The sequence below is a fragment of the Giraffa tippelskirchi genome, chromosome 9, assembly GCF_054371585.1.
Source record: "Giraffa tippelskirchi isolate mGirTip1 chromosome 9, T2T-mGirTip1v1.2.pri, whole genome shotgun sequence".
NCBI classification, from domain to species: domain Eukaryota; kingdom Metazoa; phylum Chordata; class Mammalia; order Artiodactyla; family Giraffidae; genus Giraffa; species Giraffa tippelskirchi.
Window position 1 is genome coordinate 128,926,966 of NC_137283.1, and position 15,871 is coordinate 128,942,836.

The 15,871-nt window shown below is 33.9% G+C and overlaps 1 protein-coding gene across 41 annotated transcripts in view; it reads left to right on the forward strand.

Annotated features, from left to right (window-relative positions):
• Positions 1-15,871, forward strand: part of SNX14 (sorting nexin 14) — a 111,363-nt gene that overhangs the window by 45,056 nt on the left and 50,436 nt on the right. For 23 of the 41 annotated variants that reach the window (XR_014064989.1, XR_014064988.1, XR_014064990.1 and 20 more), the window contains 9 exons: positions 24-179; positions 536-660; positions 1,155-1,213; positions 5,191-5,217; positions 7,077-7,209; positions 9,242-9,443; positions 12,049-12,132; positions 13,689-13,789; positions 15,511-15,622. Coding sequence is in view for 37 of the 41 variants with exons in the window: in XM_081528646.1 (XP_081384772.1) it covers positions 24-179; positions 536-660; positions 1,155-1,213; positions 5,191-5,217; positions 7,077-7,209; positions 9,242-9,443; positions 12,049-12,132; positions 13,689-13,789; positions 15,511-15,622 (999 nt within the window). In the remaining 4 variants the exon portion in view is untranslated. The remainder of the gene's footprint in view (positions 1-23; positions 180-535; positions 661-1,154; positions 1,214-5,190; positions 5,218-7,076; positions 7,210-9,241; positions 9,444-12,048; positions 12,133-13,688; positions 13,790-15,510; positions 15,623-15,871) is intronic. The other 18 variants (XR_014064991.1, XM_081528640.1, XM_081528658.1 and 15 more) reach the window with 3 other exon arrangements.

A 15,871-nucleotide genomic window follows, 5' to 3' on the forward strand; every position in this document is an offset into this window, starting at 1 on the left:
TTTTTTCTTTCCGAATTTGCTAGAGGAATTCAATGACAGAATTTTACGACCAGAGTTATCAAATGATGAAATGCTATCTCTTCATGAAGAGTTGCAAAAGATTTATAAAACATATTGTTTAGATGAAAGTATTGACAAAATTCGATTTGATCCCTTCATTGTAGAAGAGATTCAAAAAAGTAAGTAAAAGATGAGGATGAATTCTGTAGTTCTTTTACTCTTTTCAGAGTTTTCTGATGTATTATTCCCTGCTTACTGCAACAGCTGTGTGAGATACACAGGCAGGCATTATCCCATTTTACTAACAAGATGAAAGCTCTGATGAAGAAACTTATTCACAATTCACATAAGTAATACTTGCCAGAACTGGCTAGGTTGGTCTAATTCTTCATTCTGGTGTGATCTACACCTTATAGTGGATTTTCTCCAAAACAGTTTTAGTGTTGTTTGTTTGCTCTTTCACTGTAATGAATTTTAAACTAATATATATTTATGCTTTCCATAAATAATGTGTGCAATATAATTTTTTTAACAGTTGCTGAAGGCCCATATATAGATGTTGTGAAACTTCAAACTATGAGATGTCTTTTTGAAGCATATGAACATGTACTTTCTCTCTTGGAAAATGTGTTTACTCCTATGTTTTGCCACAGTGATGAGGTAAGTCAGAATATTAATGTTGTGTGAAGATTTTTCTTTAAAACTTATTAGTTGCTTTGATATCATTACATGAGTAATTCAAATAATAAACAAAAATAAAATATAGTTAATTAAGAAAATGAATGCTGTTTTGCACTACATAATTTAATGGAGATTAGAAACTGATAATAAAATTATTTCTTAATATCAAAACCACGTTTGTGTATGTGACTAGTAGATTGCTGCCTAATTGGTCTATCTGATTTTCCACATATCTGAGTGTCTTTGTAGTGGTGATGGGGAAATCCCATTCTTGTATGTATATTATTTACCTACTTGTAGAAATCAGAAGGCTTGAATACCTCCATTTGCAATATCTTAATCCTTACTCTATTTGACTGTGATTGTATTTACTTGATTTAAGTAATATTTTTTTTTTAACTCGAAAGTAGTAAGGTAAAATAGCATATTTCAATATCAAGTACTGGTTTAATAAATCATAATTATTTTTTAAGTATTTTAGACAACTTTTAAGAGGTGCAGAATCACCAACACGCAATTCAAAATTCAACAGGTAGGTATATTCAATTGTATATATGGTTGTTGCTTTTTTTTTTTTTGGTTCTTTTCGATGCTAATCATTCTGTGATAGCATCATTATCTTTATTAGCTATCTTTCTTTGAATATGTGGTTTCATTGCTGTATAAGTCAATAAGATATTTTACTAAGGAATTGTAGAGCCATATTACATATAGTAATGTAAAAATGCTAGACATTCTTTTAGAAAAATTTAACAAGATGCATACCATTGCTTTGTTAATCTCATAATTAACACATATTAGTGCTGGATTACCTGCTTTATTGGAAGCTGTGGACTGCATGCATAATTGAAATCCACAGATAACTCCATTTTAGAGAGTAGTTTTTTTTTTCCCAGAGAGTGATGTTTATTAGAGTACCCACTGGTTACAAAAGTGGAAGGGTTTTTCTCTCTTTCCCTTCTTGGCTTTCTGGAAATGTAAATGTGCAATTAAATGACCTAATAAAGGCAGTGTAAGAGAGGTGCTTTATCCATTTATAAATTGGATAATTAATAATCTTGATTTGTTCCTTACATTGTATATGTACAAAATTGACACAGATATCAAATATATAAATCTATAGAATTGATATTCACATTGCTCTCAACATCTTCCAGTTTGTGTATGTGTATGCTCTCATGTCAAATTCTTTGCAACCCCATGGACTGTAGCCCACCAGTCTCCTTTGTCCATGGAATTTTCCAGGCAAGAATACTGGAGAGCGTAGCCATTCCCTTCTCCAGGAAATCTTCCTGATCCAGGTGTTGAACCCAGGCTCCTGCATTGCAAGCAGATTCTTTACCATCTGAGCCACCAGGGAAGCCCAGTTTGTTTGATCAAGAATCTAATAATAAACATAAATAAATTGGAGATGTGATGCAAAGAGAGAAGTAGATAGGTCAGAAAATGGAGTAGTTTTAAAAATAGTATAAGGAAAAATGTGAAAACCTGAGATGTAGGGAGACTGTATTACATATTTTGACAAAACTAAGGGTTGTAGAAATATATAGATTTGAATTTTTTTGAATGTTAAATATTAATTTTTACATAATGTGCCAATATATGTAGTATACATGTAATAATTTTTCTGAAAGGTGCCCCAGTGCTCAGTCATGTCTGACTCTCTGCGACCCCATGGACTGTAGCACACCAAGCTCCTCTGTCCATGGGATTTCCCAGGCAGGAATACTGGAGTGGGTTGCCGTTTCCTTCTCCAGGGGATCTTGCCAACCCAGGGATGGAACTTCTGTCTCTTGTGTCTCCTGGCAGTTGGATTCTTTACCACTAGCTACCACCTGAAAGGTGGGACATAGCTTTCTGAAATGTGGGACATAACCTTTATGATTCTTTGTTAAAATATTGTTGTTGTTGTTGTTCAGTCACTAAGTCGTGTCTGACTCTTTGTGACCCCATGGACTGCAGCACGCCAGGCTCCTCTCATTTACTATCTCCCAGTTCAGTTTAGTTCAGTCGCTCAGTCGTGTCCGACTATCAAGCTATGAAAAGACATGGAGGAATCTGGACTGCATATTGCTGAGACAAGCCAATCTGGAAGGGCTATGTACTATATGATTTGAGCTATATGACATTCAGTTCAGTTCAGTTCAATTCAGTCGCTCAGTCGTGTCCGACTCTTTGCGACCCCATGAATTGCAGCACGCCAGGCCTCTCTGTCCATCACCAACTCCTGGAGTCTACCCAAACCCATGTCCATTGAGTCGGTGATGCCATCCAACCATCTCATCCTCTGTCGTCCCCTTCTCCTGCCCCCAATCCTTCCCAGCATCAGGGTCTTTTCCAATGAGTCAACTCTTCGCATGAGGTGACCAAAGTATTGGAGTTTCAGCTTCAACATCAGTCCTTCCAATGAACACCCAGGACTGATCTCCTTTAGGATGGACTGGTTGGATCTCCTTGCAGTCCAAGGGACTCTAAAGAGTCTTCTCCAACACCACAGTTCAAAAGCATCAATTCTTCGGCGCTCAGCTTTCTTCACAGTCCAACTCTCACATCCATACATGACCACTGGAAAAACCATAGCCTTGACTAGATGGACCTTTGTTGGCAAAGTAATGTCTCTGTTTTTAAATATGCTATCTAGGTTGGTCATAACCTTCCTTCCAAGGAGTAAGCGTCTTTTAATTTCATGGCTGCAATCACCATCAGCAGTGAATATTACTCCTTTACTTTTTTTTTTTTTGAATTTATATATTGCAACTGTGCAATTGTTAATTTATATAACAAAAATTCTGTGCATGCTATTTAAAATAGCATTCTTTACCCAATCCACATAGGGCTTCCCCATGTGGCTCAGTGGTAGAGAAGCCACCTACCAATGGAGGAGACGTGGGTCTTTCCCTGGGTGGGGAAGATCCCCTGGAGAAGGAAATGACAACCAACTCCAGTATTCTTGCTTGGGAAATCCCATGGACAGAGAAGCCTGGTGGGCTGCAGTCCATGGGGTCACAAAAAGTTGGACATGACTGAGCGACTTTTTAAAATTTTATTTATTTATTTTTATTTATGGGCTTAGGATGTTTGGAGTCTCACATTGATAGTGAAACTCCTCTATTGGAGTCCTTAAGAGGAAGTGGTTCTTTGATCTTCTAAGCTTGCTGAGTAGCTAAATGTAAGTCAGGGTCATAACCTCAGAGATGGAAAGCTTCCTTTGCCACTTTGAGAACACCTAGTTGTCTTCAACATACTGAGGCTCTAATTTTGCTGACTTAGCATATAAACTTAATAGGAAGAAAATGTGGGTTGTTTTCATTCTGGGTAATGGTTATGGCCTTAGAAAGTATGTTTTTCTTTATACTGACCTGACTCTGACTTTATCCATCTTGTCAGGACTCGGCTCCAGTGATGCTCAATGATTCATTTACCTGTGTAGAATTAAGTAAAAGACTTTCTTAACATTCTTTCACTGAAAATTTAGAGTAGCATTGTTAATTGGCTGTTAGATGACTGAAAATCTGTAAAATATTTATTCATACATTTTATGTCTACATTAAAAGCAGGTGACCAAGAACTAACATATATTAATTGTGAGATTAACAAGGCATTGGTGTGTATCTTGTTAAATTTTCCTGAATGTTTAGGCATTTTCACATTATTATTATATTTGCATTTTAAAAGCAAAATTTTAATGCATGTTAATGTTAATCTGTTTCATTCTATAGTTAAAGCATAACTTAAAAAATATTTAAGGCTGAATCTTTTATTAACTTTGCTTCTTAGCTTAAGACATGTTTTTAAAAAATATTCAAACTAAAAATGTGTTGAGCTTGCACCCATAGACATGAATTCCATGTTAGAAAATACACGTTTGTTTTTTATGCCAAGTTTTTGGTGGCTTAGTCTCTGAATATTTTCCACTGTATCAAACAAATAGTTTGCCTGCTGCTGCTGTTGCTGCTAAGTCGCTTCAGTCGTGTCCGACCCTGTGCGACCCCATAGACTGCAGCCCACCAGGCTCCTCCGTCCCTGGGATTCTCCAGGCAAGAACACTGGATTGGGTTGCCATTCCCTTCTCCAACGCGTGAAAGTGAAGTCGCTCAGTCGTGTCCGACTCTTAGCGACCCCATGGACTGTAGCCCACCAGGCTCTTCCGTCCATGGGATTTTCCAGGCAAGAGTACTGGAGTGGGGTGCCATTGCCTTCTCCAAATAGTTTGCTTAAATGAGGGCAAAAAATACAGAATTATTTCATGACATACTGAGTTTTTAAGAATTTTTTTAATGATCTAGAATTCAGACTCTACTCCCCCAAAAGAGCCATTGTGTTTTATTTCTCTTTCCTTTATCATGTTATTCCTAAGAATTCCTTTCCTTTGTTAAGATGAATGTTATCCATCAGTGTAACTTTTAAAGCTTTTAAATTTTGTTTTATTGTTCTAAAGTGAAACTTGTTTAATGTCTGGGCTTTCTCTTTCTCTTTTCCTTATATAATTTCACATATCTGTTATTGCAGAGGTAGCCTAAGTTTGGATGATTTTCGGTAAGTCTTGAGACAGCATGTGATTCTTTTCTGTATAACTTATTTGTTTAATTCCAAAACATACACCCAGAACAACCTAAGTAAAACTAAAAAGGAAAAAAAAAAAGAAACACTATGCAACTACTGCTTTTATATCAGCTATTTGGGATATCTCTTAAAATTAACCTCTACTTTGATTCTAGGTGTCTCATTTTGGAAATAACATGATATATATCATTATAAAATAAAAATGTCCGTATAAAAATAAAATTAAAAAGCCAGTATTCAGTTTTTAAAGCTGTTGACTCATTTTTTTAATGGTATTGATCTGCTAAATTACATTTAGACTTACTTGTGATTAAAGAACTTTTTTTTTAAACCAAGTAGTACAATTTTTTCAGTATTTCTGGGCTTCATCACAAGTGAGATATTTAAAAAATATAGTTCAAAAAGTCCAAATAGTTTTATAATCCATTTAGGTTCTAAAGACTGGCAAAATCTATCTAGGTCCTGGAGATTTTAATATTTTATCAATATTTTCATATTTGTTTTTGACAACATTTCTTTCAGAGAAAGTTGTGTTTACAATTTTGGATTTTTAAAAAGCACTAATTGTATGCTTGTTTAAAATAATATTCTAGCCTAAGTATCCTTTTTTACAACTACTACTACTTATTATTAGAGTTTTTCCAGTTTTAAACAAGTTTGTTCACTTCTTCACTCCTTGAACGTGTATAAAATGTACATATCACTCATATACTTAGTGCATTTGAAACTTGATTAATTTACTTGTATTTCTACAATTGTTGCATTATTTTTATAAGTACATTTTCTCATACGAATAATAGCTATTCATTAAGTTAAGCCATTCAAAACCAACTTTCTTGAATTTTAAAACAGTCATTTTTTATTTGGAGGTCTGTTATAAGGGCAGTATTACATAGTGAGCATGACTTTTAAATTGGATAAAAGTTATGTTTTTATTTGTTGAAACACAATCAGTAGGCTGTAATGGAGGAAATTTTTGCTGCTTTTTGGTATATTTTTGTTTTTGCTTTTCAGCTATTTCTGCTTTTAGAAATTCACTTTTGAAAAAAATTGCAAAACTATTATATAAAATGTAAGACAGATCATATTTAATATGTAAGCCTTCCTTAGGCTACATTTGCTTTTATCTTTTATGTTCATTGCTAGCCTTTCCCTTGGCATTTTATTTCTTGTCTTGTTATTACTTTGAAGTAATGTAAGGTACATTTTATGCTTCATTCTTCTTTTGAGTATCATTTATGTGACTATAAAGTTGAAGTTTGCTTAAAAATTTTCAGCCGTTTTCAGAATTTTTTTATTCCATCTAAAAATGAAGTACTGAGAAAGTTTCCTAGTCTTTTTGTGTTTCTGTTACACTGAATTATTTCAGAAGTACATTAGCAGATGGATTCTTTTACCACTGCACCACCTGGGTGGGTACAGTTTGAATGGTATAGTCTTACTTTGAACATTGGTCGTACCATATTTTTTAACCTGTTATTTCAAAAACGGAATGGCAGTTAGAAATATGTACCACTAGAGGGCTCTCATCTTTTATACTTTGTAGTTCAGTTACTATTCTAAGGTAAAAGAGTAGGTAAATTTCAAATGTTTGTTAATAAATATTGTCCCATTTATTCATCCCCTCAAATTTAAACTTTAAATATACTGTCACTTTTGATCATGAAGATATTGAGACTTAATCTATGACTGAGAACTCCAAAAAGTTATGTTTAGCCATACCTTCAGTTTACCCTTTTTGCAACTATTTTTATTATTGTTTACAGTAAACTAGACTGTTGTGATAATGTAATAATTTGCTATATTCTTGATACATTTTGTTTAATATTTAGGAGCACACAGAAGAGAGGAGAATCATTTGGAATCAGCCGCATAGGCAGCAAAATTAAAGGAGTCTTCAAGAGCACTACAATGGAGGGAGCTATGTTGCCTAACTATGGTTTAGCTGAAGGTGAAGACGACTTTGTAAGTAAGAATTTTTCAATTTGATATATGTATAACTTCAGACTTAAAAATAGCATAAAAGTTGGATGTGCTTACTTGTTATTTTCCCTCTTTTTTAATCTTACTTCTTCAGATTTCATTTGTGTTTTCCATCCATGGTGCTAATCTAATTTAAAAATTTCTGAGCATTAAGTTACTGCTTACTAAGGCCAGAATGGTTTCTGTTATGGTGATAATGCTTCTAATAGTCAAACAGTTTATCATATTTTGATCATGCTTTTACGTCACATCCTGATCTTATCTCTTCCTAACCATATTAGCCATGCATTTGGAGTTGTGTTATGATGTCCTGTTTAACCCCTTGATACTCAGACTGTGATCTGTGGATCAACATGATCAGCATTACCTGAGAGGTTGTTATCAGTGCAGCAGAATCTCAGGCTTCATCCTAGACCTACTGAGTCATAGTTTACATTTTAACAAGATTCCAGATGATTTTTTAGCACATTATACCCTCCATGCTATTTCTCTGTATCTTTTCATGTGATGCCTTGCTTGAGATGCCTCCCCTCTCCCCTTTATTTACCTGGAAAATTCATATGCATCTTTCAGAATCCAGCTGCTTCCCATAAACCTTACCTGGGTCCTCAAGCAGAATTGAACACTCCCTCCTTTGTTGCTCTTATTAGATTATATGTTAAAATATATGCCACATTGTGTTTGAAATCATGATTTTTTTTTTTCAACACCATAGTTTATAAGGAGGTAGCCTTGTAGCCTTGTCCCAAAAAGGCAAAAACCAACACTTATTATTTTTATAGTTCCATTTTTTAGGCCTAGAACACTTTTGATTTTAACAGAGCAATAAGAAGTCTTCCTAAGATCACTAACAGTCTTCTTAGGGATGACAGGAAACCATTTTAGGACAAAACAGAAAGGGGGATCATTGCCAGGGGACTTCGTGGGGGAGGAAAATAATTTATTTAGAAGAGAGGTGTGGGAAGAGAGTACAACCCAGGGAGAAGGTAGGGAGCTAGAATTCTGGAAAGAAATACCTCTCACTACTGGTTTACTCTGACTAGACTATTCAGTATTCTCGTAAGTGCTACAAGATTCATTTCCTTTAAAAAGTGTGTTCAAGATGACTGTGTTTTGTCTGTAAAATTTGCCCCCTTTAACATGAATCAGAGATGTCTAGGTGACCAGATATTATTATGTGTCAATTCACAGTTTCTCTTCCAATTTAATGAAGTTCATTTTTTTCCCTTTCTTTCTGCATGTGTATTTCTAGAACATGTGTAACACTGCTTTCTTTTAAAAATAGTAGTTCTTCGAAAGTGTTTTGAAGAATATTTATTTTAAACATTTATATGATTAAAATTTTTGAAGCCAGGAGATGCAGAAAACAATTCTATAGAAATAGGTTGCCTTCAGACCTTTTTCCAATTTTATATTACTTAATGCTGCAGTGAATATATTTTTACTTGTGCCTTTTTCACTGTTTAAAAAAATTATTTAGAATAAATACTTTCATAAGTTCCCAGAAATGGGATTACTTGATCAGAACTGTTTTATGGCTTTTTATAAATATGTATTGCCAAAATGCTTTACGAAAGGGTTGTACCTGGTGTATCCAGGTACAATATATTTCCAGTTTGTCTGTGCAATTTCCATCAGTGGCAATTATCAAAAATTAAGCATTTATAAATGAAAGATATCAGTGCAATAATTTTCTACTTGTTATTACCAAAGTTAAATATTTTTCTATATTTGTGTGTTTTTAATATATTTTCTAGTAACTGCTGATGTATCTGTTTTCTATTGAATTTTCATATATATCTGATGTAACAAAACATGAAGTCGATTCTAGTAACTTGCTAGCTTTAGTTTCTTATCTTTACATTTTCAGTAGAAAATTTGCTATCACTTAATTTTAAAACTATTACAAATTATAGGCTTTATAGGGACACACTGCTTTATAGTTGTATCTCATATGCTGTAGGTGTAAAGGTCCTGGAAATATTAAATTTTTTTCTGATGATTTTTCTTTCAGATTGAAGAAGGTATCGTTGTAATGGAAGATGATTCTCCAGTGGAAGCTGTGAACACACCTAATACTCCTCGAAACCTTGCTGCATGGAAAATTAGCATTCCATATGTAGACTTTTTTGAAGATACTTCCTCTGAAAGGAAGGAGAAAAAGGAGAGAATACCAGTGTTTTGTATTGATGTTGAAAGAAATGATAGAAGAGCAGGTATTATTATTATTAATGCATATAGCACTATATATTAAACCAATTAATTAAGACAGCATTTCTCCTTCATTGTTGTGGTGTATAGTAGTTGATAAAAATATGATCAAACACAACTTATGAGTGTTCTTTATGTTTTGCTGTCTTTTTTCTTCTGTTGATTTCAGCTGTGGCTTGCAGCAGAGACAGGGATAAACAGCCTCCATAGTGGGATAAATAGTCACCACCCTGGGCTTTATCCCAGAGAGGAGACAGTCTGTATAAGTAAAAACACATCAAAAGTGAGCACATTTTTGGAATGAGAGCAGAAAGCTATAAAGTTGATCTCAGGAAGAGGGAACAGTCTGTGAGGAAAGAAGGAAAAAACTTCATGGTACTGTTAGGAAATGGGTTTGAGAGAGGAGTGGAGAAGTGATTACTATTTCCAGTTACTTGGATAGTATGAAGGTAGGTCAGTGCTAATAATTCCCCTTGTTTATTTTTTTAAAAGTTGAGGATAGGGTTTTTGCTAAGATTGTGTCTCTGCCCTTCTTACTTGTTTCAGTATGGTGCTTTTATTCTTTGTTGTGGAGAGGCACTTCTTCTAGTTTTTAGATCTTTTTCAGAGGGAAATGATCCCTATGTAGCTGTAGACTTGGTATGTCATCTGTTGGAGGTTCTGAATCTAGCATCTTCCTGTACTGCCATCTTGGAGCTCCCCTCCAATATAAATAAATTTATGTAAGCATGTAGTAACCTTTTTCTCCTTTTGAAAGTGATATACTTTAAAATATTTTGGGAATTTACTTTTGTTTTTGCCTTTTGCACAGCTGTCTTTTTTTCTTTTTGCTTTATTTTTTTAAATTTGGGTTAATTGAACATAAAATTGAAATGAAGTTATCTTAAAACTTGTATTCTAAGATAATTTTTGTCAGCTCTGCTGCAGACTTTTACTGAAAATGTAATGTGCTCTTGGGAAGCCATGCCCTATGAAGGATAAAAAAGGTGTATCATTTAAATGCTGTATTGATTTTATATGTATAAGTGAAAAGTGCAAGTGATAGTCGCTTGTTTGTGTCCGACTCTTTGCAGCCCATGGACTGTAGCCTGCCAGGCTCCTCTGTCCATGGAATTCTCCAGGCAAGAATACTGGAGTGGATAGCCTTTTCCTTCACCAGGGGATCGTCCTGACCTAGGGATCGAACCCAGGTCTTCTGCATTGCAGGCAGTTTCTTTACTGTCTGAGCCACCAGGGAAGCCCAAGGAGAACACTGTGAGCAGGATGTATAGCAGAATAGCAATTTCGGGATTTTAAAAATCAAAACTGAATACAATATAGATCTTCTAAGATGAGTATTCAAGAAGAAAAACAGTATTTGCTTGATAGGTTGTAATGTATCAGGTTGGTTTTTCCGAATATATTTTTGAGTTATTGTGGGTTTAGTTAACTCAGTACATTGCATTTCCAGGTTTATGCTAGAATGACATGAGTTGCTCATAATTGCCATTAACATTTTTGGGGTGCTTGCTCTGTGCTGTGCACCTTACAAAAAGCTCTGTAGGTGGATTATTTAATGTAATAGTACAATTCTTTTTATTATAAGCCAACTAAAGCACAGTGTTGTTTAGTCTCTTAGTTGTATCTGACTCTTTTGCAACCCCATGGACTGTAGCCCGCCAGGCTCCTCTGTCCATGGTATTTCCCAGGCAAGAATACAGGAGTGGGTTGTCATTTCCTTCTCCAGGGAATCTTCCTGGATCTGGGATCAAACCTGGGTGTCTTGCACTGTAGCTGGATTCTTTACCAACTGAGCCACCAGGGAAGGATAGTGAGGTTAAGTGTTCAAATTTATATAGTCAGTAAATGGGGGAATTGGGATTGAAATAGGCAGCGTGACCCTACTCATTCTTTAAACTGTTATTTTGTGCTGTCCAATTTTTGAACCATGAGTCACATGTGGCAGTTAAATTAATATTAAAAATTCAGTTTCTTTTACACTAGCCACATTTCAAGTGGTCAATAGCAATATGTGACTAATAGCTATGATGTTAGTACAGATAATATAGAACATTTTCAGAAATGCAGAAAGTTCTATTGGATAGTGCTGTTCTGTACTGTATTAGTTCTTGACAGTTGGTGTTTGAGAGCTCCAAAATTGATTATAAATTTTTATTAAATACATAATTTTTGTGACATTTAAAAATTAAGCATAATTGCATGCTTTTTTGAAGTTCATAAATTCTCTGATACTGTTGTAGGAAAAAAGGTATATATTATTGTGATAACCTCATAAATAGCTGAAATTTATCAAGCTCTTCTAAGTTTCTTAAAATATAGGATAAAATACATAATGTGAAGCCAAGAAATAATAAATTATTATTATTATTCTGTCTGGCCTGGCATGGCATGCAGGATCTTAGTTCATTGACCAGGGATTGAACCCATGCTCTCTGCAAATGAAGCATGGAGTCCTAACCACTGGACCCCCAGGGAATTCCCAAGAAATAATAAATCATTAAGACTGGGATAATTTCTAGCTTTGTATACTTACTGCTACAAATAGTACATTCTTTTAATAGTAGTTTGTAAAATTACTTATTTCTCAGTGTGTTTTCATTCATTTTACAGTTGGGCATGAGCCTGAACATTGGTCTGTCTATAGAAGATATCTTGAATTCTATGTACTTGAATCAAAACTAACAGAATTTCATGGTATGTTGTCCTTTTTGTATAAAGCATTACATTTCAGCATTAGCTTTCCTGAAAGCCACTGAACCAGCTTTCTAAAATTACTTTCTAATTTTAAGTAATTGTACTAAGGAAATGTAACAGTGACACTTGTGTACACTACTAGTGATAGTAGGAGTGTACTGTTTTTATCTGATTTCTGCATATTTATATTTTTAATTTAAGTTTTTACAATGAAAATTTATTGCTTTTCAAGTAACAGTGATACTAAAATTTAAGACAGTGGTAGAGAATTTAAAGCAGGCATTTTAGAGCTGCCATCTGTTCTTTTGCCATATTCCTCTGTGGTAAATGTGTTTGCTCTGCAACATGACAAGTATTTTGGTTTCACTCTTTGATTTAGATATGGGAAAAACAAAACCAAAACCTTGTAGTTGTATGTTTTAAAAACATATAGCTCAGTCGGAAAAGTAGAACACTCTTTCTTTTCAGTTCTTCCTCTTCTCAGTTTGTCTCTGTTTTGTTGTTGTTTTTAAATATTTATAATTTTATTTGACTGCTCCTAGTCTTAGTCGTGGCATGTGGGATATTGTTCCTTGACCAGGGATCGAAACTAGGCCTCCTGCATTAGGGTCATAGAGTCTTAGCCACTGGACTACCAGGGAAATCTCTCAGTCTCTCTTATCTCTCCACTTATTGGAGTTAATATTAGGCTTATAGTCATGAAATATTTCCAGTTGTTTTATATGTAAATTGGTGTGTTTGAATTGTGTATTTGGAATCTTTTTATTTTAGAAAAGTTCTATGGATTGTACCCTGATCCAAATTCAGGTTTGTTCTGAAAACTGTACCCTACTGCAAGAATAAAACCCACAATAAGGAGATTATAGAAAGATTAAAAAATAAAGGGTCCCGCTCCATACTTTTTCCCTAGATTTTGAGTTTGTACTTGTCCTTAAATGATTTTCTCTTTGCCTTTGCCAGTCTGGTACAATACCATCCTTGTCTTGGTCTTTCTCTGAGACTTTTCCTTTAGATTTAGAGTTGAAAAAAGATCGTTTATCTCCGTAATTTAAAATCCTAGATCAACCAAAGTTGATTGTTTCCCTACAATATTTTTCCTTTTTGGTACTAAAATGTCCAAAGTTGGCCCTATCTGAGAAAACGTGTCCATGGTTTTTAAATTTTGTTTTTAAGTTTATATAGCATTGGCAAAATGCTGCATTTTCCCCCATGAGACAGTGGATATTTTTTTTAGTAGGATTTTGTCTAATAAAATCCCATCAATTTAAAAATAATCTCATGATAATTTTTGGAAGCTTTTTTGCTAGTATAGATGGCTAAGTAAATCTGTGTCAACAACAGGTGGTGATATTGTGGATATTAATAAACTCAAGTTCTTTGGTCTTGTCTTCTGACTTTTGAAATCAGGTCTCTGAATTTGTCAGAATTATTTAAGGGATAATGCCACATCTCTCCAAGGCAGCATTGCAAATCTGAACTTGCCATGGTAAACTATAAATAAGGTTTTTAAAATAATAGCAGGGTGTAGTAATAACTTTCATATATATTAATTTCAGGCACATTTCCTGATGCCCAGCTTCCTTCTAAGAGGATCATTGGCCCTAAAAATTATGAGTTCTTAAAGTCTAAGAGAGAAGAGTTTCAGGAATATCTGCAGGTATGGCACCAACTTAACTTAAAACATCCTCTAGTTTGTCTGTTTTTTGCTTTGCCTCACAAATACCTGTCAATGTGGATTTCTAGAATTCTTTTATTAAAAATTTTTTTTCCCATGTAGAAATGAATTATTGTCAAGGGTGTGCTTTTTTAAAAAAGATGGGTAACCAGTGAAATACCAGTTATTTTCTTAGAGGAAATAAGTCTTGTATTGGGCTTATTTTAAAACTTGTGGTGTGGGAAGTTAAAGAGTGAGAGAAAGAGTGAGAGAGAGAAAAAGAGTGAGAGAGAGGAAGAAAGAAAAAGTTTTATGTAAAAGATTAAATGCATTCTAAGAATATTGGGTTGTTTTTGTTATTTTTTTCTTAGTTTTTGTTTGATTTTTGTGCTTAGCACTTTCTGAACTCTGGAATTTTCCCCTCCTATTTTATTTCTCAACTTTTTTGTTGTTGCAATTGTAGATGTTTTTCCAGTTACTTATAATCTTCTAACTCTCTACCATTCACCACTTGGAATTGAATTCCATTTTTCTGTGTGTACATTGTGTTGTATAAACAATGTAATTGATATTTCCATTATTGGTACCATCTGTTTTAAAGTTACTTGCTTGAGACTTGGCTAAAATTAAAGACCATTTTTCTTTAATCAAGTGATTAAGACCAAAGAATGGATGATTTTGTTTTATTTAAAAAAACCTCCTTTATTTGGACATGCAGTTTTGTAATTTTAATTGTTAATTAAGTTAAATTTGGGTGCCTTTTAGTAACCATAATAAGTACTTTTTGTAAAGGGGTATTTACATTTTATTTTCTGTATTTGAACCAATGAATACTACAAAAAGTATTTTTTATTTAATTTTTTGGTGGTGGGAAAATTAAAATATGAAATATACGGTAACTACTGTAAGGATATTTGAACACAGCATGTGCTAGTGTTAACCTATTTCTTTGTTGATATCATTAGCCTGTTGTTTGAACCGACTAATTCTTTCTAAGAACTAGAGAACCTCTTGTAGAAGAAATACTTTCCAGTAATATGGAGTTAAATGTTGCAGTACTGGTATTTCATTTATATAGATTTCTGCTCATAGAGTTTTGTAACTGTTTCATAGTTACAGAACTGAATATTAGGTAAGACTGGGTTAAATTTGGCTTTAAAACATTAGTTTTATCTTGTAAGAAAATAGTGTTGCAAGAAGATCAGACAACAGAGTCCAAGTTATTTCACATTTCCACATTTAGTTCTTTGCAAAACCTTTTATATCAACTTCCTTTAATTGTCAAGAAACATGCATGATATTCTAATACTTGTGTCATAGTTGAGAAACTGAGAAATAATATTAGCTAATGTTTAATCTTCCTTCCTGTGTGTCAGGTACTGAGCTAAATGCTTTATCTAACAATACTAGAAGTAAGTAGTGTTATCTTCATTCTACATGAGGAAACTGACTCTTAGGCAATATAGGAACTTCTCTAGGGACACCTGCCTAGCAAAAGGAAGAGCAGAATTCAAACCCTTTCATGTCTGACTATAGGGGTCTTACCTGCTATGTGATAATCTTTCTATATGTGTCTTGTTATTATTCTGAATATAAAACAGCTTTTGAAGATTTAAAATTGTTCTTGGTTAAAAAAATCATTTTAATGTAGTTTTCGTGACTCTTCTAGATTTTTGAAACTGTTTCCCTCCCCCCCCCCCTTTTTTCTGTTTTTGTTCATCAAGAAACTTCTGCAACATCCAGAATTGAGTAATAGTCAACTTCTGGCAGATTTTCTTTCTCCCAATGGTGGGGAAACACAGTTTCTTGATAAGATACTACCAGATGTAAATCTTGGTAAGTCAATTTAAAGAATCATATAGAAGATGATAAACTGAAAAGACAAGAAGCAGCATTTTCAGGTTAACTTAGAAAAGTAATTTATATAGTACAGCTATGTATCAAGCTCTGAAGGACTTCTTATACACTGTTAATGGGAATATAAATTAGAAAACCACTTGGAACTTTTTTTAAATGGAGTATAGTCTATAAAAATACTGAATCATTGTGTTGTACATTTGAAAGTAATATACTATTGTATATCAA